This window comes from Sebastes umbrosus, chromosome 23, assembly GCF_015220745.1.
Source record: "Sebastes umbrosus isolate fSebUmb1 chromosome 23, fSebUmb1.pri, whole genome shotgun sequence".
In the NCBI taxonomy this organism is placed as follows: domain Eukaryota; kingdom Metazoa; phylum Chordata; class Actinopteri; order Perciformes; family Sebastidae; genus Sebastes; species Sebastes umbrosus.
Genome location: NC_051291.1, coordinates 5,023,880 through 5,049,429, shown reverse-complemented (window position 1 = coordinate 5,049,429; position 25,550 = coordinate 5,023,880). Strand labels below are relative to the sequence as shown.

General features: G+C 39.7%; 1 protein-coding gene across 5 annotated transcripts in view; it reads right to left on the bottom strand.

Moving 5' to 3' along the window:
- The window catches only part of arid2 (AT rich interactive domain 2 (ARID, RFX-like)), a 44,801-nt gene extending 20,474 nt beyond the window's left edge, over window positions 1-24,327 (bottom strand). Inside the window, exons 1-5 of one of the 5 annotated variants that reach the window (XM_037760333.1) lie at window positions 23,988-24,327; window positions 19,255-19,493; window positions 19,055-19,148; window positions 18,094-18,191; window positions 2,199-2,332 (exon numbers count right to left, since the gene is read on the bottom strand). In XM_037760333.1, the coding sequence (XP_037616261.1) occupies window positions 2,199-2,332; window positions 18,094-18,191; window positions 19,055-19,148; window positions 19,255-19,346 (418 nt within the window). In that variant the 5' untranslated portion in view covers window positions 19,347-19,493; window positions 23,988-24,327. Of the gene's footprint in view, window positions 1-2,198; window positions 2,333-17,658; window positions 17,898-18,093; window positions 18,192-19,054; window positions 19,149-19,254; window positions 20,281-23,987 lie in introns of those variants that run through there. The other 4 variants (XM_037760334.1, XM_037760335.1, XM_037760332.1 and 1 more) reach the window with 4 other exon arrangements.
- Window positions 24,328-25,550: the final 1,223 nt, after the last annotated feature.

Genomic DNA, 25,550 nt, shown 5'->3' with positions numbered 1-25,550 from the left:
TCACAACCAGTCTCAAAAGAAAAAACAATAACAATCTTTCAAAAAGAGTTGCAAAGTCAACTGCCAGGGGAAAACCATTGTGTTCTTCAAGGTCTGACTCATCCGGGTAGTGAATGATACAAACCGCAGACAGAGTTCACCACTGTTTGTCTGGGCCTTTTCCCACTCCGGTCATGTTTTGGAGTCACTTAGCTCAGCGGGCGGAGGGGCTGATTGTTAGAGAAAAGAGCCTGCGACTAAAAGGCTGGAGGCTCTAATCTAAACTGAGGTGGAGGGGAAAGCCAACATGTGCTTCCTCCTTCTCTTCATCAATAACTGCTGTCAGGACAGTTGATTACCTCAGAGAGCGGCCTCGGCGCTACAACGCTGAGGCTAATGGACAGCTCCCATTCACCGCGACAACACAGACGGAGTGGTTGGCCTTGGCCAGCTGCACAAAAACATTTAGTTTGAAATATAATGTGGTTACTCAGAGGCGGCTCTTTCATCATGAAAGCATCAGCATGCTCGGCTTTAAAAAATTATTACCGGTAGTCGACGCTTAAGTGTGCGTAGGCAACTAAAAAAAAAAAAGCATCGACACTGCATTTGCACGCTTCATAGCCTTGACTCAAACAAGGCAGCGCTTAGCAAGGTGAATACTGAATGAAATGAGTCACTGTGGAATAAAAGCGGTAAATGTGTAGTACAGGAGTACGCAGGCTCATGAACTGGACAAACAGCAGGAAGCTCAGCTATGGCGGGGGCCCTCAGCCCGTCTCTAAACTTTGCAGTAGTTATTTCTTTTTGTGGAAAGCACTATTGAGGCAAAAAGCTCAATGAGGTGATTAGGACGTTCAATAGTTGGTGTCACAGGTGTAATATGAGAACCTCAGTGCGTCATGAATAAAGATCACCATGGAGATGATGTGCCAAGAACACCAGGTGGAACAAATAGTCAAGGACTTTTAAATAAACTTAGTACAATCAGTTACATTTATATCAACTCACATAAAGGCAACTAAAGTATGATTGTATAAATTTATCACTGGGTTCTTCCAGACATTTAAATGAAAAACAATCTATTCTTTTAATAAAAAGAGTGCCACATTTCTCATGTTTAAGCACTGTTAGACAGAAATGGTGACACAGACCATGGGAATTTCAAAATAAAGGAGAATCTTAAAGATGATTTGTATCCGTGTTTTCATTTTGCATCGATGATATTGGATCATTGGATCATTGAATCGATACACCGATCCAGATCACTGGGTCTTTACACTACCTAGTGTAGCATACATTTAAGTCTGTTATTTGGGTTAATATTTTTACTGCGCATGTGTCGTACCCCTCAAAGATATGACACGTTGATGAAGCGTGACCCAGCCTCCTTCAATACGCCTTGAAGGTAACAAAGTCCTCCTACAAGCCAACATTTAGTCTGTTTGATTCAAACTCTGGTGCGGTTCATTTGGGCAGTACGCAGTAATCGTACCCTGGTGCGGATAAAAACAACCGGACCGACACCACTTGCGATAGGTGGTCTCGGACCGTTTCCAAGCAAACCAAAACGCAGGCTGCCTGTGCGGGCATTTGTTGAGATGGACACAGGTAAACGAGTGGGAGAGGACGGACCTGGACTTCTGCAGAAGTCAAATGTTTGCTCCACATCTGGGCCAAAGAGAACATATAGAATACACTAAATTAAGGCAACAAAAACAGGGGCGTTATTAGAGTCAAACTGGAAGAGAAGGGATTCGTGCGTACAGTAGATCAGCGTCGAGTCAAAGTGAAAACACGCTGACAGCAATATTTCACAGTCTGTGATCGCTGCATAGAAGTGGCAGTTCTCAAAATGAAAAAGATAAATTCGCTAAACCCTGCCTCTTATAACACTATTAGAGACATTAAAGCTATCTGAGCCTTCAACCCACAAGAAACCCCTTGAAACAAACAGCTATTGTTGAGGCACATTTCTATGCATAAGCTCGACCTGTGGGCTGACCAGTTTCCCATGAAGCTCACACACAGCTCTGATGAAGCAACGCTTTGCTGTAATCACACCTGCACCAGTATTAAAGTGAAAGAGCTTACGGGACGAGCTTCACAAGAAAGTATGCAAATAGAAACGTGATACAGACACAGAGTGAACACAGAAAGAATAAGAACGCCTCCGAATAGTAAGCGTGGTGCGCACAGGAAGCGGAGTCTCTGCCTACCTGATACAATGTGTTGCTGGTAGTTATAAGAGCTGGGAATTGCACCGATTGGAAGAGAGACTTTGGGATTCCCCGGCTGCACTTCTTCATCGTCCTCGCCGAAGTGGTGGACTTTCTCATACTTCTCCAAGTATCTGCGGAGGAAGAAGAAAAAAAAAACACAGACGATGAGCCAAGACTTGCCTGGTGTAAATGTTGCTGTGAAATTTGTGCTTTACTTTCTTTCCAAGATTTGGCACAGAAGCCTTGAAGTTTCTCTCTGATACTTTCTGAGTACAAACTCCTAACAGAGCTACTGACAGTCTTTTGAAACGTAAGTGACGGCAGTTTCTATCCGTTCACTCTTGAGATAAGACTCCACAGATTCTTTCTCTAGTTTACAACATGAAACTAAAAATGGCAAAGTACTGCAGGCCGGTTATATCTAAACAATGCTGATAAATGTAGTGTCACTGATACCGAAAAGGATTGCAGTGCAACCTCAATCTTGATAACCCAGAGATAATGAATACAGGTTTGACAGACGTTTGTTTTTCTGTCCTTAGCTCTAAGTTATGGTGCTGAAATTATGCTAGAGATCACGACACTCTGGCATAATCTAGCAGTAAAGGTTCTGGAAGTAACTGGCGGACATGTGGGAATAGAGGGGCATGTCATCTCACTCATGAGAGGTCAAGCCGGCCGTCACTCTCATCTCCGTGGTCAAACGGGCCGACGCTACAACTGTAGAGCACCCATAAACTGACGATGTTAAATGCATTCAAACGGCCCCGATGGAGCTGACCATGGATGTATAAAGAGAACGGAGCTGACGGGGAGAGCTGGAGACAGACTTGGCGAAGTTAGAGGACGTGTGACTACGTCTGGTTTTCAAAATAAGGTGTTCACAAAGGGAACTGTATATAAAAAAATACATATATAGAAATAAGATTGATTGGATTATATTCACCAGAAGTATAAAACATTACATGTCTCTTATAAATTAAAAAGAAAAATACCACTAATTTGTGAGGGAAATGTCTTAATAAATAATGCCTGACAATTTCTGATATATTTGACTTCAGGACATCTCTGACTACATACTTTACATGTTGAAATTCAAACATTTTTACTGTATTAATTTAGATATTTTAAAAAGTAAAAGATCCTAGAAGCGTATGATTCAACTTTTCCCCCATGGTCTAGTGTTAAAAAAGTTACTAAAAATCGCAATATCGAATCGGCAACCAAGTATCGTGATAGTATCGAATCGGGAGATTGGTGAATCGTCCCACCCTTACAAAGCAGTCGCCGTATTCGTACTACAGAAAGTTCCATCACAGAGAAGCTCTACACCCAGACATACTGCCAAGGAGACTGTTTGCTGAAATAGCAAAACCCACACTCGTGCAAATAAAACATGACATTGGAAGTTCATTCATCTGACTTCACAGAGTAGCTTACTGTACCAGGACACTCAATGTGACCTCCGCACTTGGAGCCAAAAACTCCTTTCTTTACTGCTTAGGGTTCAATAAAAGCACAAATGTGGATTTTTTTTGGAACAACGAGCCACTGTTCAAGCCAAACTGGCTTATCAGATTAAGGAATTTAAATGATTCCAATGTAACTACAACAAATACAGACTGAAGAACAAGTGTGTGTGTGTGTGTGTGTGTGTGTAGCATGAGCAGAGCAAGCAACCATGGCTGAGACACCCAAACAGCATCAACAGAACTGGAAAGAAAAAACAAGCACTTAGACACAAAGTGGAGAGATTCCAAAAAAATAAAATCAAGAGAGTATCTTGCAGAGTAAAACATAAATCTGCTCAGGTTTTCAGTGTACACGAGTGAAACTCAAATGGTGAGACCGACCTTTTTATTACTCTGCACATTCAGTGTAAATTACACAGTTCAAAAGTTTCATTCTAAAATGCAATTTGATAGCTTCCACGGGGAGCTTTTCACCTCGCTTTACCAGTTTAGGAGTTTTCAGAGCTCATGGAAATCACTTCTACCGAGCCCACGGTGCTTTCAAAAGGCTCAAAGGTGTTGAGTGATGCGTGATCTACATACAAAAGTGAGGCTAAAAATGAGCACGAGATAAGCAGGTCTTTGTATGACAGAGGGCTAACGAGTGACACTGCAGCGTATAGAGCAACATTAGTCAGTGACATGAGTGAGATGTGACACATCAGAAAATGCATCTCCCACCTTGTTGTTGCACGAAATGCCGATACTAGAAAGGTATCGCAATACCCCGCCATTAAAACAGGTGTGGGACCCCATTTTATTAGTACTGGTACTTTAAGAATGAGTGTTTTAATCAGAGCTTCCCGTCGTCCTGACGGATCGGGAAAAAAAAACATCACAAAAAAACAGTGCATATTTTCATGCATTTCAATTCTAAAATCCCACATTTACTTTCAGACTGTTACCTGCTGAAAATCTAAGATATATTTAGAAATATATAACATATTTTAGAGGACGAGTGGACCTAAAACTTTTAAAATGAATCAGTAAATATCAGATTGAACAAGCTCTTTTCAGTTTGGCGTGTCGGTGTGGTGCAAGAGGTCAGGGTTAGTTCAAACTACTCTGAATACAAGTATGTAAATGAGATTATAACAACACCACTTCTCATCTGAACTGTGCAACAGCCTCTAGTAGAAACAAGGGAACTGGCTGCAGCACCAACAGCAGCAGCAAACAAGTCATTTTGAAATGTAATCATTCCCACATTCTTGAGAAGTTTGCAGAAAATATCTTCCTTGAGCATGCAAAAACCGATCCAGGCTTTCTTGGATTTGAAAAACACCCCGTAATAATGCGGAGAAACCTGCCAGACAAACAAAAACACACGCGCGCGGCTAAATACCTCAGCAGTTGTAGTGTGGTGAACCCTGCCTGTGTGGCTGTGAGTCACAGAGCGAGCAAGAGAGAGAGAGTGAGCGCCTGCTACTGAATGATGCCCCGCTTGTTCATCGTGGCCGAGGTAATCCCCCGTCCGCTGGCTGCCGGGTGACACGCCGGACTATAAATACACTCGGCCTTCATTTGTTGAGAGAGAGAGGAGTGCGAGAGAGCGGGAGAGAGAGAGACAGGCCCTGGTCCCGACTGCAGCGTCATCAACCGCCGTCTGGGCACACGCAAGAGAAAGGCTGCGGGTAAAAGACGGGTGGGGGTATGGGAGCGACGGAGGGAGGGAGGGGGGGGTTTGACTGCAGCTGCTCATGTCTGCACTTCCCCTTTTTCATAAACGCATGATGAGAGGAACATCAATCCCCCCCCCCCCACCTAGAGTAGCACGCAACAGAAACCACCGGGCTTTCATCATTTTACTACAACCGTTTAGAGAAACGTGTGTTATCACTGCTGATGCTGAGGCAACGTTTCCCCGCCAAAATAATACAAATGGTGGGAAAGTGACACGGCATGAGAAGAAGGTATGAATAGACACGCATTTGCACAATGTCATAGGTGTTGTGTTATTTATGGTCATCCGGATCACACCAGTGCAAACACTCCTGGCTTTGATTCCTCTCAGCTGCCCAAAATGCCCTCAGTCAGTGTGTCGGTGTGTGGGAGTCCATTGCCCCCTGCTGGATGTGGACGCAGACATGCAAAACACACCCACCTGACTGCCAGTTTGTGGACAGAAAATGTTTGCTGTGTTTCAACAGAGCTGGCTGTCCGACACAGACTGAGGGTGGTTTGCTTTGTCAATAATCAGGGGGCCGTTTACTGAAGGTGGAGCCAATCGAGGAAATACTGTAAAAGCTGGATTGGTTACTTATCAGACTATTCATTGCCCGAAAGCAGACACACTAGAGCTTGGACAGCATTCATCAGTTTCCCGTTAATTACCTGGACTGTGGCGGCCCGCCATAGTCTATTTTGTCCCACCACAGTTTCATAATCAACTGGAAATATTTTACACTTCTCAAACGGTGGGATGGCCGTCACCGGGCACATTTCCTCCGCGATCGGCTCTAGTTCGGCTTTGAATGGGTGAAAGTGTTCCGCTTCCCGGAGGCCGTGGACTTAGTGCACACTGTGTCTTCTCTCTCCCTATTCCCTGGCGGACTGTCCTCAGTGTGTCAGGGGAGGGGCCTGTGGCGATGTCGGCAACATACCCAACCAATCTTGAAACACGGGTCCCGTCTTGTTTATCATGCTTCGTGGGTGTGACTTTTTTGCCGTGTCATCACCATTCATATCTATATACAACCAATGAGTTAATGATGAAATTGTGCAGCGGTGGAAGAAGTACTTAAGTGAAAGTAGTAATACCACAGTTCAAGATGCTGCTTAAGGGATCAGTGTGTAGGATCTGGTGGTATCTAGCGGTGAGGCTGAAGATTACAACTTCTCCTGTGCGCCAAGCATGTTGGAGAGCTACAGTAGCCGACATGAAAACGCGAATGGCCCCTCTATAAAGTCAGTTGTTGGAAGAGTAGAGTGCTTAGAGTGTGTGTGTGTAGGTGGGAAGTGAGTGGTGAAGCGAGAGAGAGAGAGAGAAAGTGGCGGCGAGTTTGGTTTGTCCGTTCTGGGCTACTGTAGAAACATGGCGGTGCAACATGGCAGCCACTGAATATTTCCCTCTGAGATGTAGTGAGTAGAAGTATAAAGTTACATAAAATGGAAATACTCAAGTTAAGTACAAGTACCTCAAAATTGTACCTAAGTACAGTACTTGAGTAGTTGGTCAAATTCCACCAAGGTGAGGGCACAAAATTGTTTACAAAGAGCACAATTTTGCTCTCAAAGTGCACCAGATTGATGCATTTAACTTTAACATGTACAACATTTTCTTCCAGGAAAGCCTGCCCCCCGCACACGCCTGAAGGTCCTCCCACCGCACACTCACAAAATCCTGTGGGAGACACTGTTCATATCTAAGACATGGCAGAATATCCTCACTTCATTGCAGTACTGACACTGTGCTCTAAATGGGATTCCTGTGACTCACGTAAGTGCAAAGGATGAGTCTGTTTCACCTGTGTGGTCAATGCATGTATGCTAATGGAAAAGGACAGCACACAAAAACTATATAAGCTACCAGTACAACTCAACCCTTTTATATAAGTGCAACCATTTCAGTTAGCCGTGTCTATCTCAATGGCACGGCGGCTCCATGGTTAGCGGCATTTCCTGGGTTCAAACTAAGCTCACACCGGTTCCTCCAGATCACCGCCAACACGGGTGATACATGTCAAGGAAAAGATGTTTTCCTTTTTAGTAAGTTGGACTCTGTGTGTGATTGCTTTTCAGTGTGAACGAACACCACCTCCATGGAAATATACTTGATGTATATTCTAACCTGGACTATCCATTTTATATTATGTAATTCTAGAAAAAAAAGCTCCAGTTTTTTTGTTAGTGAATCCACCTTCTTTTCCCCCCAAAATATCAACCCTGTCCCTAAGTGCTTGTTTTAAATTACTACCGTTTGCCTCGACTGTGTGGTCGGAAGACGTTAAAGGTCGATCCCCTCTTCCCCCATCTGCAGCTGCTGTTTATTTTTTGGATTTCACCATTTCCCTTATTGTGTCATTCATCATAAACAGGTTTTTTTGTCAGGTGCGAGGCTCAATAAATACACTAAGTTAGTGCTGGGTGATGCATCACATTAATTAGATGTTTTGTTTTTGCAAGAGTAAAATGTCAACGTGCACAAAAAGTGTATTTTCAGTCAAAAATTTACATGGATGACTACATCAGTTGTCTTGAGTCACTACAGTCCTGCAAATTGTGACGTGAATGGTTACACCACCCAGCGCAGTTCATGGAAATGTCATGACCTCAGGTGGCTAGCTAGCTCTTGCGATCTCGTATGCATTATGCACAAAAACAAAATTGTGAATTGTCCCCAAGCTTTAAAATGTTTTTTTTTTTTTTTTTTGCCTATATCACAGTCATATACTGGGGTTTTTCTTGTAAACTCTGTCAGCACTCGCTGTTGTTTGCACTTTTAGCACCGTTAGCTGCAGGCCGCCGGCTCGCTGTCGCCATGTTGAGAGCCGTTGGGGGGCAATACAAATGCTCCCAATCCCATATAAAGCACCTTTAATGTGAAAGTCTAATTCTACTGAAACATCCAACAGCCTATAGGCTACTCTTCATCCATTAAACAAAGTAAATCACCTCGTAGACTGGGCTGAACAGTCCGACACTATTTAAAAAAAGAGCACGATGGCGTTAGATGAAGGACGCCTCTGCTTGCAGCCTCCAAATGAACATAACTATGCTATTAAATGATCGGGGTTGAACGACTGCACATACAGTTTATGGTCTCAAATATGATTCATGAATTGACAGCACCAATCGATCATCAGACTGCAGCCACTAAAGACGGCTTCATTGTCATTTAGTCACTGCCCTGTTTTGTGACTAAAGACACATCGGGAAATCAGTGCAACAAGAACGTGCGTAATATGGCCCGACTCCAACTGTCAGTTCCTATTCGCACATGCTTTGAATTGCGATTTACAGGTTAATAATTTACCGAATTTACAGGGGAAAAAAGACAAATATTGCCCATATATTTTTCCAAACACCCCTGGACTGCTTCTGACAAGACACTAGTTCCTATTACTTGGGATGGACACAACACACAGAACAAACTCCAGTTATGTGTAAAATGCACTTAGCAAATGAAGTGATTCTACTTCTACTGAAGAGCTGTAGCCTACATTACACCAAGAACAAACACTTTTACCATATAATCTATCTGATGAAACTGTAAAGCCAGATTCTAGGTTCAGTACAAGGCGGATGCGCCAATCTGCTAGTTTGCAAGGAAACTGAGAGAAGAAGATTATGCTATCAGTGTTGGCCAACACTGCTGGAAGGCAGGTCAAATTACAGACAGGCCAAAAACACAAAGTCTCAAGAGCCTTCAGATGTTATCTGTGATAGCAAGTTTGCTCTACCGCTCTTATTTTGTTAGAAGTCTCTTATTATGCTGTATTATAAAAAGAAAAGACAGAAACAGACACACACTGGTCCACACAGCCATCGGAGCTTCTCTTCAGTCGGAGCAGCAGCTTGGATAAGGAGGGGGGAATACAAACACTGCTAATGCAAGCCAGATCAAAGGCCACTTCATCCAGATGTTTCAGACGAGCTGGAGAGTCTACCGACATACACGGGGTGGCAGAGAGGGACCAACAAGAATGATGGTACCCAGAATAATCTCATAACCATGTGTGAAAATTAACACCCGCCGAGCAGAAAAAAAAGGTAGTGTAAATGTGTCTGTGGTGTTAGGCTGGGCAATAGTTCAATGTTTCGTTTTGTTTTTCAGCAGTAACAGTGATATCACATGTTTTTCGAGCCCAAATCAGGTGTGAATTGCCTGAAGTATGTTATCTGAAAATCTAATTTGAACTTCTGTTTCTCTCCAGTGGTTAATTTAAGGCTACATCCACACTAATACGTTTGTAAAACACATAACTTTTGCTACGTTTAACACTATCGTCCACACTGCTCCGGCGTTTTCAAGCCCCTAAAATGGAGATGTTTGAAAACGCTGCTGACCCCGTTTTAGTTTTAAAACTCCGGAGTTGCGTTTTAGTCTGGACGGGCAGAAACAAAGACCTTTAAAAATGATGACGGAGACACCCACGTTCGCTTCATGATTGGGGTCTCATAAGTCACAACGTGGCCTTTCCTGATTCGCCACGCTCCATCACGTGAACCTTTTCCGGAAGAAAACAAACGACATCGGCCTCGACCACCAGCGGTTAATTTCAACACGGATGACGACTTACGAGCGTTGCTGATCTTGCTGTCTATGCTAGCAGCTCTTGTGCAGTTAAATTCCGCATTATATAATGCTGCTCGCAAAGAACGTATATTGCTAAGAGGTGAAAGAAGTGAAACTTCTGCCATTTTGGACTGAAAGCGACTACCAGACGCCAGTAAAACATCTGCCTAAAAGGTGCCGTACAAAAGTAAAACAAAACTATTTCTAATCTACCGTCATATTCTACCGAAATGGCTTGTGTTGAACAATAAAATATTACAAATAAAATAGCGTTTTCAGTCACAAATGGCAGCATTGACTGTTGTCAAAAAACACTGGAGTTTTGTCTCTTTTTTAAAACGCTGTTTTCAAACGACAATGTTTTAGTGTGGACGAAGCCTAAAGTGTTTATAAATCTTTGGTTCAGACGCCCACATGTTATTTTGTGATATCTGGACAGAGTCACAGGAGATCTTTAAGATTAATATAATAATATTTATTTGACAATTTTTCACAAGAAGTTTGAAATACTATTAATTATAATCCACTTGCAGCCGGCTGGAAAATAGAGTGGGAAATGTATGTCATGCTCAAATTCACATGACCACTAAAACACTGTCTAATTGCTGGGGTCGTGAGAATTTTGGGACCTAAAAGTGGGGTCACAAGCTAGTAACCGTTGAGAAACACATGGCCAACCGGAGGACTGATATCAAAAAGTGAAACATTCAAATATCGACTGAAGTGAGTAAACCTGCGAAATCTGATCGCACCTGCTTCTCTACACCACAAACAGTTAACGGGACGGATGAAAGTGTGGTGTAATTATTTCACTGTATCGGAAGCAGCATGTTCAAGAGGTGGTTTCTTTTTCTATAATCAGTGTGGACAGTAGAAACTGTCTTTGGCAGCAGAGCTAAAAGCCTCATATTACAGCATGGGGTTAAAAAGGTGAAACCTGATCTCTATAGTTTACTATTGCAACCCAACACTGATGAATCAAAAGACCTTCGATAGATCACTGCTGCATGTGCTCATCAAATCAAAGTTCAGTTTAAAAATGCTAAAAATGCCAACTGGATTAATGTTATTCCTCACAATAAATGCCATATGACAAGACAGGAGACATTTCCAACCATGTGTACGAACTGCCAAAGTTAACGCAGTAATGACATGTTAACTAGGGGTGTAAGGATTCATCTCCTACATCAGTGTATCGATTTATATTCCTACGATCCAATTACATTGATGATAGGTACTCGGCAAGTTGTCCTTCACGGAGGACACATCGATCTAAAATCGATTTTGCAAGGTAAATAATCTATTGTATCAATAGTAAGAATATGCGGGGTCTGAAATTAGCACCCGCCACCTGCCAAATGTGGGTAAATTGTCAGCAGTGGCGGATAAAATCATCAGGCCACCCGCCACATTGGCAGGCAGGGAAAACTTCATGACTATCGATTCTTCTGTATTGATGTTTTCCGACAGTGCACAATGACGCACACGCACGTTGTATCATGTTACAGTTTGTTTGGTACCGGAGCCACAATGGAGAGAAAAAAAAAGAGCTCAAAAGCGTGGCGCTACTTCTACTAAACTAAAAGGGGATGCACCGTACTTTTCCCCCCGATAATGCTACACTGTGAAAAACAAATCCGTGTTGAAATTGGCAGGAGGAGAGTCAGTAACGTTACCTGTTAGCAGCCGGTGGGCAGCACAGTCCTGCTTGGTTAAATAACGGAGCTACTAACATTAAAGGAGGTGCCATTGAGTTACATTATGAGGCGTTCACGCTCTGCTCAGTAAAAATTAGTATTGGGCGAAGGTAAATAACATTATCATAATGTGTTCAAATGTAACCTTGTAAAAGTGGCGAGAAACTTGAATAAATCCAGTTGTTTGAAGGAAATGTTTTCACAGCAATAGTCGTATATAGTTTCTGGACCATATTTATCATTGTTTTGTTTATTGATTTCTAATAATAAATGTATACATACATTTGCATAAAGTAAGTATATCTGCCCACTCCAATGTTGATAAGAGTATTAAATACTTGACAAATCTCCCCTTAAGGTACAATTTGAACACATGAAAAGTGTGTGATTAATCGCGATTAACTACGGACAATCATGCGATTAAATATTTTAACCGACCGACAACCCCAGTATGAACCTCATCAAGACAATTTGAACATTTGAGCTAACAGAATTACAAATTAAGTCAGCGGTTTCTACACGTCTGTGCCTCCTGGGCCTGATTTCCTCCCAATGGGGATGCAGTGGAGAGGGCAAACAAAGGTTGAGCCAGGGTATCTGTCAGCTGACTTGGCTTCTGTGTTCAGCGTGCTGCAGTTTTGGGGGGAAAAGAAGTCAAAAGACTGTAGCAACACCAGAGGCCTCATTTCAAAACACCTTTCATTCGCTCTCAAATTACAGAGTGCCCCTGAAGAAGAAGAAGAACTGGACGGTGTTTTACTGGGGGAAAGAAAAGAAAGAAGAAATCAGGACTTTTGTTGTCCCGTGAGGGCTGAGAGCTTAGTGAAAACCACTCCCAAAATCATAAGAAACTACTAATGGAAGAGGAAAAGCATGGAGATGGGAAAGAGTATTGACTGAGAATCATCCAAATTAGTGTAGCCTCAGGAAAACTGGAAGCAGCCGCTGGTAACTCTAACCTAATCCACTGAAACAGAGTGCACAGATGTAGAACATAAATGTATGTCAAATTATAGAAATGTAAAAGGTTCTCTAGTCACGGGAATAGATCTGGGGGGGAAACAGGTCAGTCCCTGAACATTGCACATCAACTATTAAAGATAATGTGGGTGCTATGTTGTAATACTGTTTCAAAAAACCTTTTAAATTTTTACTCAAACTTTAAAGCTCGTTCGCGGCCTGTGGAAGCTTTTTTACCACGCTCACTATTTAACACTTGCCCCTTTATATCAGCAATTTTCTCGCACCTGAACACCTCTTCATTTAAATTTATATCTTTTGCTTCGATCTTGCTAATGAAGTGAGCCAAAAGCCGGGCTGCGTTTCAACTATGCCCTTTAGTGTGTCGGTGTGATTCGATGCCAACGCTTTGATCCAGAGTGTGAATCCTTCCTCCCCCCATCCCAAAGATGAAGTGAAATCAGCTCCGTTGGTGGGACTGATGTCCAAGCAGCGCTTCAACAAGTTGAAAACGAGCTGGAAAAAAAAAAAAAAATTCTGGCAAGCGTCGCTCGCTTATTACCGGGTGACATTCAGATATCAAATAGTCGGCAGCGGGAGCTGGCACGGAACTTCAGCGCTGCTTATTACTCTGCTCTGAGTAGGAGGTGCTGACCAGAGAGAGCCTCATACGGGGGAACTTGGGCTACATTCACACTAATACGTTGAGAACAATCTACGTCCAGATGAGCGTTTTAGGGCCGTTTCAGAATTAATTTCCGTCCATACAACCACGCTTGAAAACACATATCACACGACCATTCACGCATACTTATTTTTTCTATACTTTAGGAAGCTCAATACAGTAGTTACATAAACATGTTCAGATATTTCATTACAAAAATTCAGTAAATATATTTCACAATATAAATTAATTCAAAATTGTGCAGCCCTAATAAAATCTTATGTGAAATAAGTTTGACTAAAATGACAGAAATGTTCAAAATAATCTGATGACTAAACAGGACTAAGATTAAATGTTGAAAATAGCTGACAAAAATAAGAGAAAACATTTTCACTAAAGTAATGACCAAAAGTTGACTAAACTGTAATGGCTTTTTCGTTGATTGAAAACTAAAACTAATAAGAATTTTCGTTTAAGACCAAGTCTAAATCTAAAACATTGTGACGTTTTCAAAAGTCTCTGTTTTAGGGGCTCGAAAACGCCGGAGTAGTGTGGACGCTACGCATAAACATAGCAAAAGTTATGCGTTTTAAAACGTATTATTGTGGATGTAGCCGTGGTCAACAGACAGCATCAGAAAAGTCCCTGATCCCTGCTGCAGCCATGGAGTATCCTTCAGTCCAACCTCATTTTAATTCACTCAAGTAAAAAAAACATCAGGAAAGTTGGGTTCATTATCTAATCATCATCTACAAAACATGCATCTATAAATGATTTCAGTTGGCAGTGCAAAGTCTTAAAAATGCACACGCAGCTTAAAATTGCCCAGTTGCAGATGGCCATTCAACTGGATAATCAAGATTAACACATGATATTAGCAAACATCCACCCAGCTTAAGCGTCCTTGAGCAGCGGGAACCAGCTCCACTGAGCACATATCCACCGTGTAACTAGCTATGACCTCTGACCTCCCTGGATGAGGGCAGAATGAACATCTCCCCCATGTTGTTAGCCTACTTATGCATGGAAAAACTGGAGAAAGAAAGAAAAAAAATGTCTATCGTACTCCCGTCAGCACAAAAAAAAAGCAGCATGAGGGAGGCGAGGATAGTGTCTATCTATTTATCAGCCTTAGTTGAGGCAAGACAAGTCGAGCTGCCCGCCTGCTGCCTCTGACATCCACTACACTGAACTGCCTTAGATAAACACTACACAGCGACCACCGCGATACAAGGGTGATATCCAGCATGCCGCTCCTCCTTTGCTCATCCAAATATTGTGAAAAAATTAACTGATTCTTTAAAAAAATAGCCATGATGTTAATGTCTTGTCATCTGCAGAACAAGGTATTTATAAACCACTTTCTGACATGAGATAACAGACACATTAGACAGCCAAACTGTGTCCAAATATAAAGTATTATAGAGGCTCAACAAATCCGATCATCAGCTGACTTTCTGTGACAGGTACTTTAGGCAAAACTAAGCCTGTCGGACAAAGACAGATTTCTGAATGTTAGCGTTTTACTGAGAAGTTCACGCATAAATTAGATGCACTATAGCTGCTTCCACTCAAAGAACAGACCCGAAACAACTGTCTTGTCAGAGCATTACACCAAATTACAGTCTCCCGCTTTAGAGAAAACGCTTTATAACGTATTCCGTCATTATACACTAAATATGTGGCATGTAAATAGTGGTTTGTGGCCATTATGGTACACGGATTGACCTCAGGAGTTTTGCCCGTGCAGCCAACGCTTGATGTTAATCTGTGAACTTTTGAGAAGCAACAAGTCTCATCAGTTGGTAAGCAAATTAACTGCAACACTCGCAACAGCCAACTTAGTAAAAAATGCACAGATAATTGGCCGCTGCCATCAACCCATGACCTGCAGTTGCCTGTAACACATCTGTGCGAGGCTACAAGCGTTTCTCTGCTACAGAGGTGTAATCCCCTGCACGCAGGTGCTAGTGATGGGAACGGTCGTTGCATGAAGTGGGGGGAGAAAAGGGAGCATAGAGAACGCAGCACCACCACCACCAAAACCACAAATGCCAGCTGTTGAGGAGATTTCCACCAGAACTCCCCATCACTGGCAGCTGACTTGTGTCGAGACTCCGAGGCAGAATGTAATATGCACGTTACAGCACCCAGAGCTGCTCAATCATTAGTGCTGTATCAAACCCAAAACGGCCTGCAGCAGTTCCAGAAAGGAATAACCGCCATTAAGTGTATGGTTTAGGGGTCATTACAGGCAAACGCTCCACAAGAGTGATCTTCAAAACTATGTTCCAGACTTAAAATACAGAAGAGACTAGATATTTCTTTTACTAAAAGGCAGATCAGAGTGTTCTTGTGGAAGAGGCCGGTGTGTATATCTACCATGTCAATGACAAATGCACTCAGTATAGACCTTGCTTTAATTGTGCTGCTTCCTAGCAGAGAAGAGCGGAGAGAGGCTAGATCCTGCTGACTGGCTGCAACTCCACATTTGTAAACACTTCCCACATGCTACCTGAGGAGGAGGAGAGCTGCGTTTCCACCAGACTCCCCATCACTGGCAGCTGACTTGTGTCGAGACTCGGAGGCAGAATGTAATATGCACGTTACAGCTAACCAGAGCTGCTCAATCATTAGTGCTGTATCAAACCCCCAAAACACCCTGTGGCTACAGCATTTTCAGAAAGGAATGGTTAAAGGTCATTGCAGACAAATGCTCCTTAAGAGTGTTCTTCAAAACTATGTTCCAAAATACAGAAAAAGACCAGATATTTCTTTTTATAAAAGCCAGATCAGCTTACTTGCCAACCCTCCTGATTTTCCAGGAAGACTCCCGTCACACCTTTTTTTTTGTTATCACAATCTGTTTCTGGCACTGTACAGAGTGTATAAGCTCTACTGTATCCACACGGACGACAATACAGCTACACCAAATGTCGTTTCCAAGCGGAAGAGAGCTGATCACGAGACACATCAAGTTTGAGCTGCGTTCGCTGCACATCTCAGCGTGCAAAGTTGGGCTTTGCTCGACACAGGTGCGACGCAAGCCATTAGAAATAACGTGTTTCAGAGCGCAGTGTGTGCCGTTGTTGCGTTGTGTCTGAAAGGGCCTTCAGTGAGTGAGAGACAGAGAGAGAAATGGAGAGTACTAAAGAGAAAGAAATACTCAAAAATGAATAAAGACTGATGTTCGTTTACGCCAGAGATTCACACAAGTTCACACCAGAGGGGCGAATTATTCTTTCCTGAGAATTAAAAGTAAAATTAAAGCAGGCCTATTTGACATAAAAATGCTGTTGCATGTTTTTCATTCTTTAAAAGTCACCAGAATGCAGGAAGTCTCTGAAACTCAAGTTTTCCTGGAGGACCCCAAACCCTATTTTTGAGGTCTCAAAGTTGACAAGTATACAGATCAGTGTGTTGTTTTCTTATGTGGAAGAGGCCAGGTGTGTACATCTACCATGTCATGACAAATGTACACAGTATAAACTTTCTTTTAATTGTGCAGCTTCCTAGCAGAGAGGAGCGGAGAGGAGAGGAGAGGAGAGAGAAGACCAGCTACACCAAATGTCATTTCCCAGCAGAAGAGAGCTGATCAAGTTTGAGCTGCGCTCGCTGCACATCTCAAGCGTGCAGCACCCAAAGTTGGGGTTTGCTCGATGCAGGTGCAACGCAAGCCATTAGAAATAACGGGTTCTGAGCGCAGTGTGTCTGAGTGAGAGACAGAGAGAAATAGAGAGTACTAAAGAGAAAGAAATACTCAAAAATGCATAAAAACTGATGTTTTCACACAAGTTCACGCCAGAGGGGCGACTTATTCTTTCCTGAGAATTAAAAGTAAAAATTAGAATAGGCATATTTGACATTAAAATTATGTTGCAGTTAGCCTACTTATTATTTTCATTCTTTAAAAAGTCACCAGAATGCAGGAAGTGTCTGAAACTCAAATTTTCCTGGGGAGACCTCAGACCCTATTTTTGAGGTCTCAAGGTTGGCAAGTATGCAGATCAGTGTTCTTATGTGGAAGAGGACATGTGTGTACATCCATCATGTCATGACAAATATACACAGTATAAACCTTGCTTTTAATTGTGCTGCTCCCTAACAGAGAGGAGCAGAGAGGTCTCAAGCTTGACAAGTATTGCAGATCAGATTGTTATTTTCTTATGTGGAAGAGGCCAGGTGTGTGCATCTTATCATGTCATGACAAATGTACACAGTATAAACCTTGCTTTTAATTGTGCTGCTTCCTAGCAGAGAGGAGCAGAGAGAGGCTAGATCCTGCTGACTGGCTGTATCTCAACATTTGTAAACACTTGCCACATGCTACCTGAGGAGGAGGAGAGCTGCTGCTGCATGGAGCTTGCATGCTTTTATTTTTACTCACCGAAGGTAGTACTGTTTTAAAGCAAATGCAGCGTTGGAACAACTCCTCGGCAAGTTAAACTCTTCCCCGAGATCAATCCACTGGTTCTTTAAAAAGTCACCAGAATGCAGGAAGTCTCTGAAACTCAAATTTCCTGGGAGGACCCCACACCCTGTGTTTGAGGTCTCAATGTTGGCAAGCATGCAGATCAGTGTTCTTATCTGGAAGAGGCCAGGTGTGTACATCTTATCATGTCATGATACACAGTATAAACCTTGCTTTTAATTGTGCAGCTTCCTAGCAGAGAGGAAGCGGAGAGAGGATTGTGGAGAAGCTAGATCCTGCTGACTGGCTGCATCTCCACATTTGTAAACACTTCCCACATGCTACCTGAGGAGGAGGAGAGCTGCTGCTGCTGCATGGAGCTGTGGCTGCATGCTTTTTAGTTTTACTCACCGAAGGTAGTACTGTTTTAAAGCAAATGCAGCGTTGGAACAACTCCTCGGCAAGTGAAACTCTTCCCCAAGATCAATCCACTGGTTCTTGTCTGAGACCTGAGAGAGGAGGAGATAAAGCACAACAACAACACATAAGAAAAGAGCCAGTTACACACACACACTGCTGCTGCAACCATCTGCTACAGGTTTACCCCCTCTCAATGAGGCCATGATCATTAATCAATAACTTTCTCAAACTGATTAAAATTTAAAAAAAAAATGCTTTAAAAAACAATCAAACTACTTAGTTGTATGTTTAGCATAACAGAGTTTAAATTATCCAAACATATTTAGCCACATTAAAAGTCCCCCTTTAGGTGGGTTACAGTTGAGGCTAGTTAGCATTGTGAGCTAACAAGCTAACTTTTCAAATTTTTGCCGTTAACGTCTCAGAACTCCATTTAAGTGTGAAACTACCGTTGCGGCAAAAAGCTGTTTAAATTTCGACAATTTCGCTTTTTTTAGCTATCTGTTTAGTTGTATTCACTTAACATGGGGCCTTGTTGAGGCCTACATGTTGTGTTGAAGCCGAAGAAAGATGGCTAATGGCGAAGAGAAAGAGACATGAAGCTTCTCAAACTACCGGTAAAAAAATGCCGCTGCTGGGGGAGGCGAAAAACGCGAAGCCGTTAAAAAGCCGTTGGCGGTTGTTTTTTTTTCCTCCCGGTTGCCTCGATAATCGATGTTGCCCGCTAATTTTTGAGTCGTCGCTCACAAACTCACTCACTCCTCTTCAATTCAAAAACCACACAACAAACACAAGCCAACCACATTGCATTAACAGGCAAAACTAGCACACTAGGCCGAAAACGAAACGCGTTTTTTTAATAACAATGATCAGAAGAGAGCCAGTTACACTTGTATGGTTGTTACCGTGAGTTAGTCCAGCAGAGAATAACACTTTTAGTTCCACAACTCACCTTAGCAAATCCACCTAAAGCGACGACTCTGATATACAGAGCATTCAGGTCCAGCTCTTTGCCACCCACGATAGGAATCTTCCTGAACGGCGATCTGCGGCAAGAAATACATTTCAGCAAAAAACTCGCACTTGCAAATGCATTCATTTAAAGTTATATTCTTTGAGGAGTATAATATAAACATGCTCATAATATCTCACCCTCTGCTTTGGTGAAATTGCCGCAGCTCGTCCAGGAAAGCCTGTCCTTTCCTCCGCTGATCTAGTAGATTTTTCCCCGTCGAATTTGCCATTGTTTTTGCATGCAGAAAATACGGTTAAAATCCTCTTCACTTCTTCCAAGTCGCACGTCCTTTAAGACACCAAGACACCCATAATACTCCGCCGGCGCTCAGTCATTCGCGAAGCTGAGTGTTTAAAAAGTTAAAGAAGAAATAAGCCTGGGAGAAAAAGAAGAGCGGGGTTTTTTTTTTTGCTAATAAAGACTGATGCACACACACACACACACACAGAGAGAAAAACGCGATTCAAAAAAACCCAAGTTCCCAGTCACAAAAAGCGATTCAGATTCGAATTACTGCGGCATGCTTTGTGGTCGGCGGTAGTATTCGCGTTTTTGGAGTGGTTCTGACAGTGTGTTTTAAACGGACGCAAGGCTCCGAGAGGGCTATCGGCGCACACTGTGTTGTAGAGAGAGCGGCAGAAGGGATCCAGTTCTCAGACAAAAAGATGTGAAGGCCGCGGAGCCCCGGATCTATCCCATGCGTGCAGCGCCCTCTGTGGCCACAGGCGGCACTGCAAGCTGCAAGCCAAGCAGCAGTACACACAGAGAGCTGCTAGAGAGCGGTTTGCTGGAACAATAGAGACTGTTTTCTTTTTCAAGGCACCGTCTGACAACTCGTTTCTCTGTGTTTGGAAAAACGGGTCAGGAGGTACTTGGGGAAATGTCCCGTGGGGGGAGGGGATAACACTTAATTAACATAGCTCCCTTGTTATCCCAAACCAGGCGTGTAATAAGAGGGCAAAACCTTGCATTTTTATCGGTAAAATAGTATTTTTTTTTTTTCAGGTTGACATAAAGCCTTGGCTTCAAAATGTTACCTCACTGATATTAGTTAAATTAATATTTATATTGGGAAAGAAAAAAACTATAGTCACCCCTGCAACAATTTCATTCAAATACCACATAATAAGGTTTATGTTCGTATTTTATATTTTCTAAGCCTTATGTTCATATTTTATATTTTCTAAGCTTTATGTTCATATTTTATATTTTCTAAGCTTTATGTTCGTATTTTATATTTTCTAAGCCTTATGTTCATATTTTATATTTTCTAAGCTTTATGTTCATATTTTATATTTTCTAAGCCTTATGTTCATATTTTATATTTTCTAAGCCTTATGTTCATATTTTATATTTTCTAAGCCTTATGTTCATATTTTATATTTTCTAAGCCTAATGTTCATATTTTATATTTTCTAAGCCTAATGTTCATATTTTATATTTTCTAAGCTTTATGTTCATATTTTGGCTTCAAATATCTTACCTCACCCATATTAGTTAAATGAATATAGTATAGTATAGTATAGTATAGTAGTATAGTATTATCAGGAATATGTTCATATTTTATATTTTCTAAGCTTTATGTTCATATTTTATATTTTCTAAGCTTTATGTTCATATTTTGGCTTCAAATATCTTACCTCACCCATATTAGTTAAATGAATATAGTATAGTATAGTATAGTATAGTAGTATAGTATAGTATTATCAGGAATATGTTCATATTTAATATTTTCTAAGCCTTATGTTCACATTTTATATTTTCTAAGCTTTATGTTCATGTTTTGGCTTCAAATATCTTACCTCACCCATATTAGTTAAATTAATATAGTATAGTAGTAGTATAGTATTATCAGGAATATGTTCATATCTATATTTTCTAAGCCTTATGTTCATATTTTATATTTTCTAAGCTTTATGTTCACATTTTATATTTTCTAAGCCTTATGTTCATATTTTATATTTTTTAAGCCTTGGGTTCATATTTTATATTTTCTAAGCCTTATGTTCACATTTTATATTTTCTAAGCTAGTTGTAGTAGTCTGGTATATTTATTCTAATATAATATATATTCTAATATATTATTTATATTATGTATACTATAGATATTAGCTCTAGTGTTGATATATATATATATATAAAACTGTTTACACTACATTGAATATATTTTGACATTCATGCACATCCATTTTATGAAAATTATTTTTCTTGCATAGGTGTCTTATGACTGTCATACTCTTTCCAAATTTTATTTATTTTGTGACTTTTTTTATTATTATTTTTGACATCTCTGTGTCTCATATCACATAGAACAGTAATACAGAGCACATCTTAATTGGAAAAAAATTATACAAATTGATTGATTTTATATGATCAGCATTATATTTTAAGTTGGATTTAGTTTGACATAAATTATCTTGCAATCTTGTTGATTTTAAGAATTCTGGGCAATAAATAGGTTATATTCTATTATTTTAATTAATGTCTGAATGTTAATTTACCAAACTGTTTACGACTACATTAAATATATTTTAACATTCATGCACATCCATTTTATGGAAATTATTTTTCTTGCATAGGTGTCTTATGACTGTCATACTCTTTCCAAAATGTATTTATTTTGTGACTTTTTCATTATTATTTTAACATCTTTGTGTCTCATATCATATAGAATAGTAATACAGAGCAAAATCTTAATTGGGGAAAAAAATGGCACAAATTGATTGATTTTATATGATCAGCATTATATTTTGAGTTGGATTTAGTTTGACATAAATTGCCACTTATCTTGTTGATTTTTGGAATTCCGGGCAATAAATAGGCTATATTTTTTTTATTTTAATTAATGTCTGAATGTTGATTTACCAAACTGTTTACCACTACACTGAATATATGTTGACATTCATGCACATCCATTTTATGGAAACTATTTTTCTTGCATCAGTGGTCATGTCTTATGACTATCATACTCTGTCTCCAAAATGTATTTATTTTGTGACTTTTTTATTAGTATTTTTATTATTATTTCATATCATATAGAACAGTAATAGAGAGCAAATTTTAATTGGAAAAAAATGACAAATTGATTGATTTTTATATGATCAGCATTATATTTTGAGTTGGATTTAGTTTGACATAAATCGCCACTAATCTTGTTGATTTTCAGAATTCCAGGCAATAAATAGGCTATATCTTTTTATTTTAATTAATGTCTGAATGTTAATTTACCTTAACTGTTTACCACTACATTGAATATATTTTGACATTCATGCACATCTATTTTATGGAAAATATTTTTCTTACATAGGTGTCTTATGAATATCATACTCTCTCCAAAATGTATTGATTTTGTGACCTTTTTAATTATTTTTTTAATTATTATTTCATATCATATAGAACAGTTGTACAGAACAAATCTTAATTTGAAAAAAATTACACAAATTGATTGATTTTATATGATCAGCATTATATTTTGAGTTGGATTTGGTTTAGTTTGACATAAATTATCTTGCAATCTTGTTGATTTTAAGAATTCCGGGCAATAAATAGGCTATATCTTTTTTATTTTAATTAATGTCTGAATGTTGATTTACCAAACTGTTTACCACTACATTGAATATATTTTGACATTCATGCACATCCATTTTATGGAAATTATTTTTCTTGCATACTCTCTCCAAAATGTATTTATTTTGTGATTTATTATTATTATTTGTATTATTATTTCATATCATATAGAACAGTAATAGAGATCAAGTCTTAAATGGAAAAAATGACAATAATTGATTGTTTTTATATGATTAGCATTTAGATTTTGAGTTGGATTTGGTTTAGTTTGACATAAATTATCTTGCAATCTTGTTGATTTTAAGAATTCCAGGCAATAAATAAGCTATATTGTGATGTCAATTAAAAACATTTACTTCCACTAAACATTGTGATTATAGTGTTAGTTTTCCACTTTTTTAGTGGTTCACATATAGTCTCTACAGTGTTTGTTGATTTAATTTTTTTTCATGTTTCAATTTTGTTGCTGGTAAACTTGTAAAATTATTTTTCTTGCATAGGTGTCTAATGACTGTCATACTCTCTCTCCAAAATGTATTTATTTGTGACTTTTTTATTATTATTTCATATCATATAAAACAGTAATACAGAGCAAATCATAATTGGAAAAAAATGAAACTAATTGATTGATTTTTTATGATCAGTATTATATTTTGAGTTGGATTTAGTTTGACATAAATTATCTTGCAATCTTGTTGATTTTCTAAGCCTTATATTCATATTTTATATTTCCTAAGCCTTATTTTCATATTTTATAGATGAGATGATTAATTGGGGAAAAAAAGACACTAATTGATTGATTTTATATGATCAGCATTATATTTTGAGTTGGATTTGGTTTAGTTTGACATAAATTATCTTGCAATCTTGTTGATTTTAAGAATTCCTGGCAATAAATAGGCTATAATGTGATGTCAATTAAAAAAAAGCATATATTTATATAGTGTTAGTTCTCCACATTTTTTATGGTGAACATATGTGACTTTTTTTTTTAATTTTTTTTATTATTTCATATCATATAGAACAGTAATAGAGAGGAAATATTAATTGAAAAACAATGTATTGATTTTATATAATCAGCATTATCTTTTGAGTTGGATTTGGTTTAGTTTGATATAAATTGGCAATAAATAGGCTATATTGTGATGTTAATTAATAATGTATGATTATAGTGTTAGTTCTCCACATGTTTAGTGGTTCACATATAGTCTCTACAGTGTTGATTTTATTGTTTTCATGGTGCATTTTGTTGCAGGTGAACTTGTTAAAGCAGCTCTAAACTGCCCTCCTATCCCTTACTGACCACTTCAAAAGCACTTCTATCTCCACTGGGGATGTGTTGTAAATTGCTCCTGATCCCTTCTCCCTGTAGCTCCTCTGTGAGCTGCCAGGCGGATACATCTCCTTGATGGGGTTACATTCAACCATTACACGTACCCCTCTGCTCAATGGAAAACCTGTCACAAAATGGCGGAGACGTACGTTTAGCAGCAGACCCCATTTTGAGGAATTGACACACAAGACATCGGAACAGAAGTGAAGTGCGTGTGATGAGGGGTTATCTGCAAAAACAGTTGCTCCTTTTTTGTTTTATAGCAAACAAACTGCAGCTGCACACCCGAGTTCACCTCCGCGCCTGGTTCTGGTCTGGACTCTCTCCACGTGTCAACCCAGTACAGGGCTAACGAGGCGTGTTGTTAGCTTAGCTTGTTAGCTTAGCTTAGCTTAGCATGTTAGCTTAGCTTAGCTAGCTTGTTAGCATAGCTACCACGAAGCTGTTATCGTGTTGATCCAAATTATTCACCGGTATATCACGTTAACAAATAATGTATCTACTGTGTTTGCGTCGTTATAAGTCAATATTAATGCTATAATAATATTAATAATAGTGAGGAAGTTCGTGTTCTAGCTAGCTAGCTAGCTAGTAGCTAGCATTGTTGGTCTCTATGCTACCTCTTTATCAGCTAGCTACACAGCTAAAGAGCTAGCATAGAGACCAACAATGCAGATTAATTAATTCGTTTTACTGACTAGCGAGAAGTCACATTATTATTACTATTATTATTATTATTATTATTACTATTATTATTATTATTATTATTATTATTATTATTATTATTAATAGCAGCGCGGACCGTTTGAAACCTTTAAAATAACTATAATAATATTAGTTAGCTTAGCTTAGCTTTGCTGCTAGCTGTACTGCCTCACATTAGCATGTCAGATGATTCCCTTATTATTAACACGGCTAGCTAGCTAAGCTAATATTGCTAAGTTGCTTAGCTAGCTAACTTAGCATAACAACCACGAAGCTGTTATTGTCTCGAGCCACTTATTCACCGTTATATCACGTCAACAAATAATGTATCTGCTGAGTTTGCGTCGGTACAGAACAATAATATTACCGATGTAGTGAGGAACACTTCCTCCCTAGCTAGCTAGCTAGCTCCACGCTAGCTTCAAGCTGGCTAGCTAGCTAACTAGCTACAACAAGGAGTGGATCGGTTAGCTAGCTGTACTGTCTCACATTAGCGTGTCAGATTCCAGTCCCTTATTATTAACACTACTAGTTAGCTAGACTCACCTAGAAAGCTCCAATAACAGGTATTCACAAGATAAAACCTGCCATAACAAGTAAACGTTAAAACCGTTAACTGGTGTAACGTTAGCTAAGCTAAGCTAAGCTAAGCTAACGGGGTGGTTAGCCACAGTATGTGCGTCGCAGTTAACCTTCTCTTTGCATTAGCTAGTTATTTTATAGGTTTCAAATAACAATAATAATAATAATAATAATGTGAGTTCTCTTCTGTCAGTAAAACGAATGAATAAATCTGCATTGTTGCTCTCTATGCTACCTCTTTAGCTG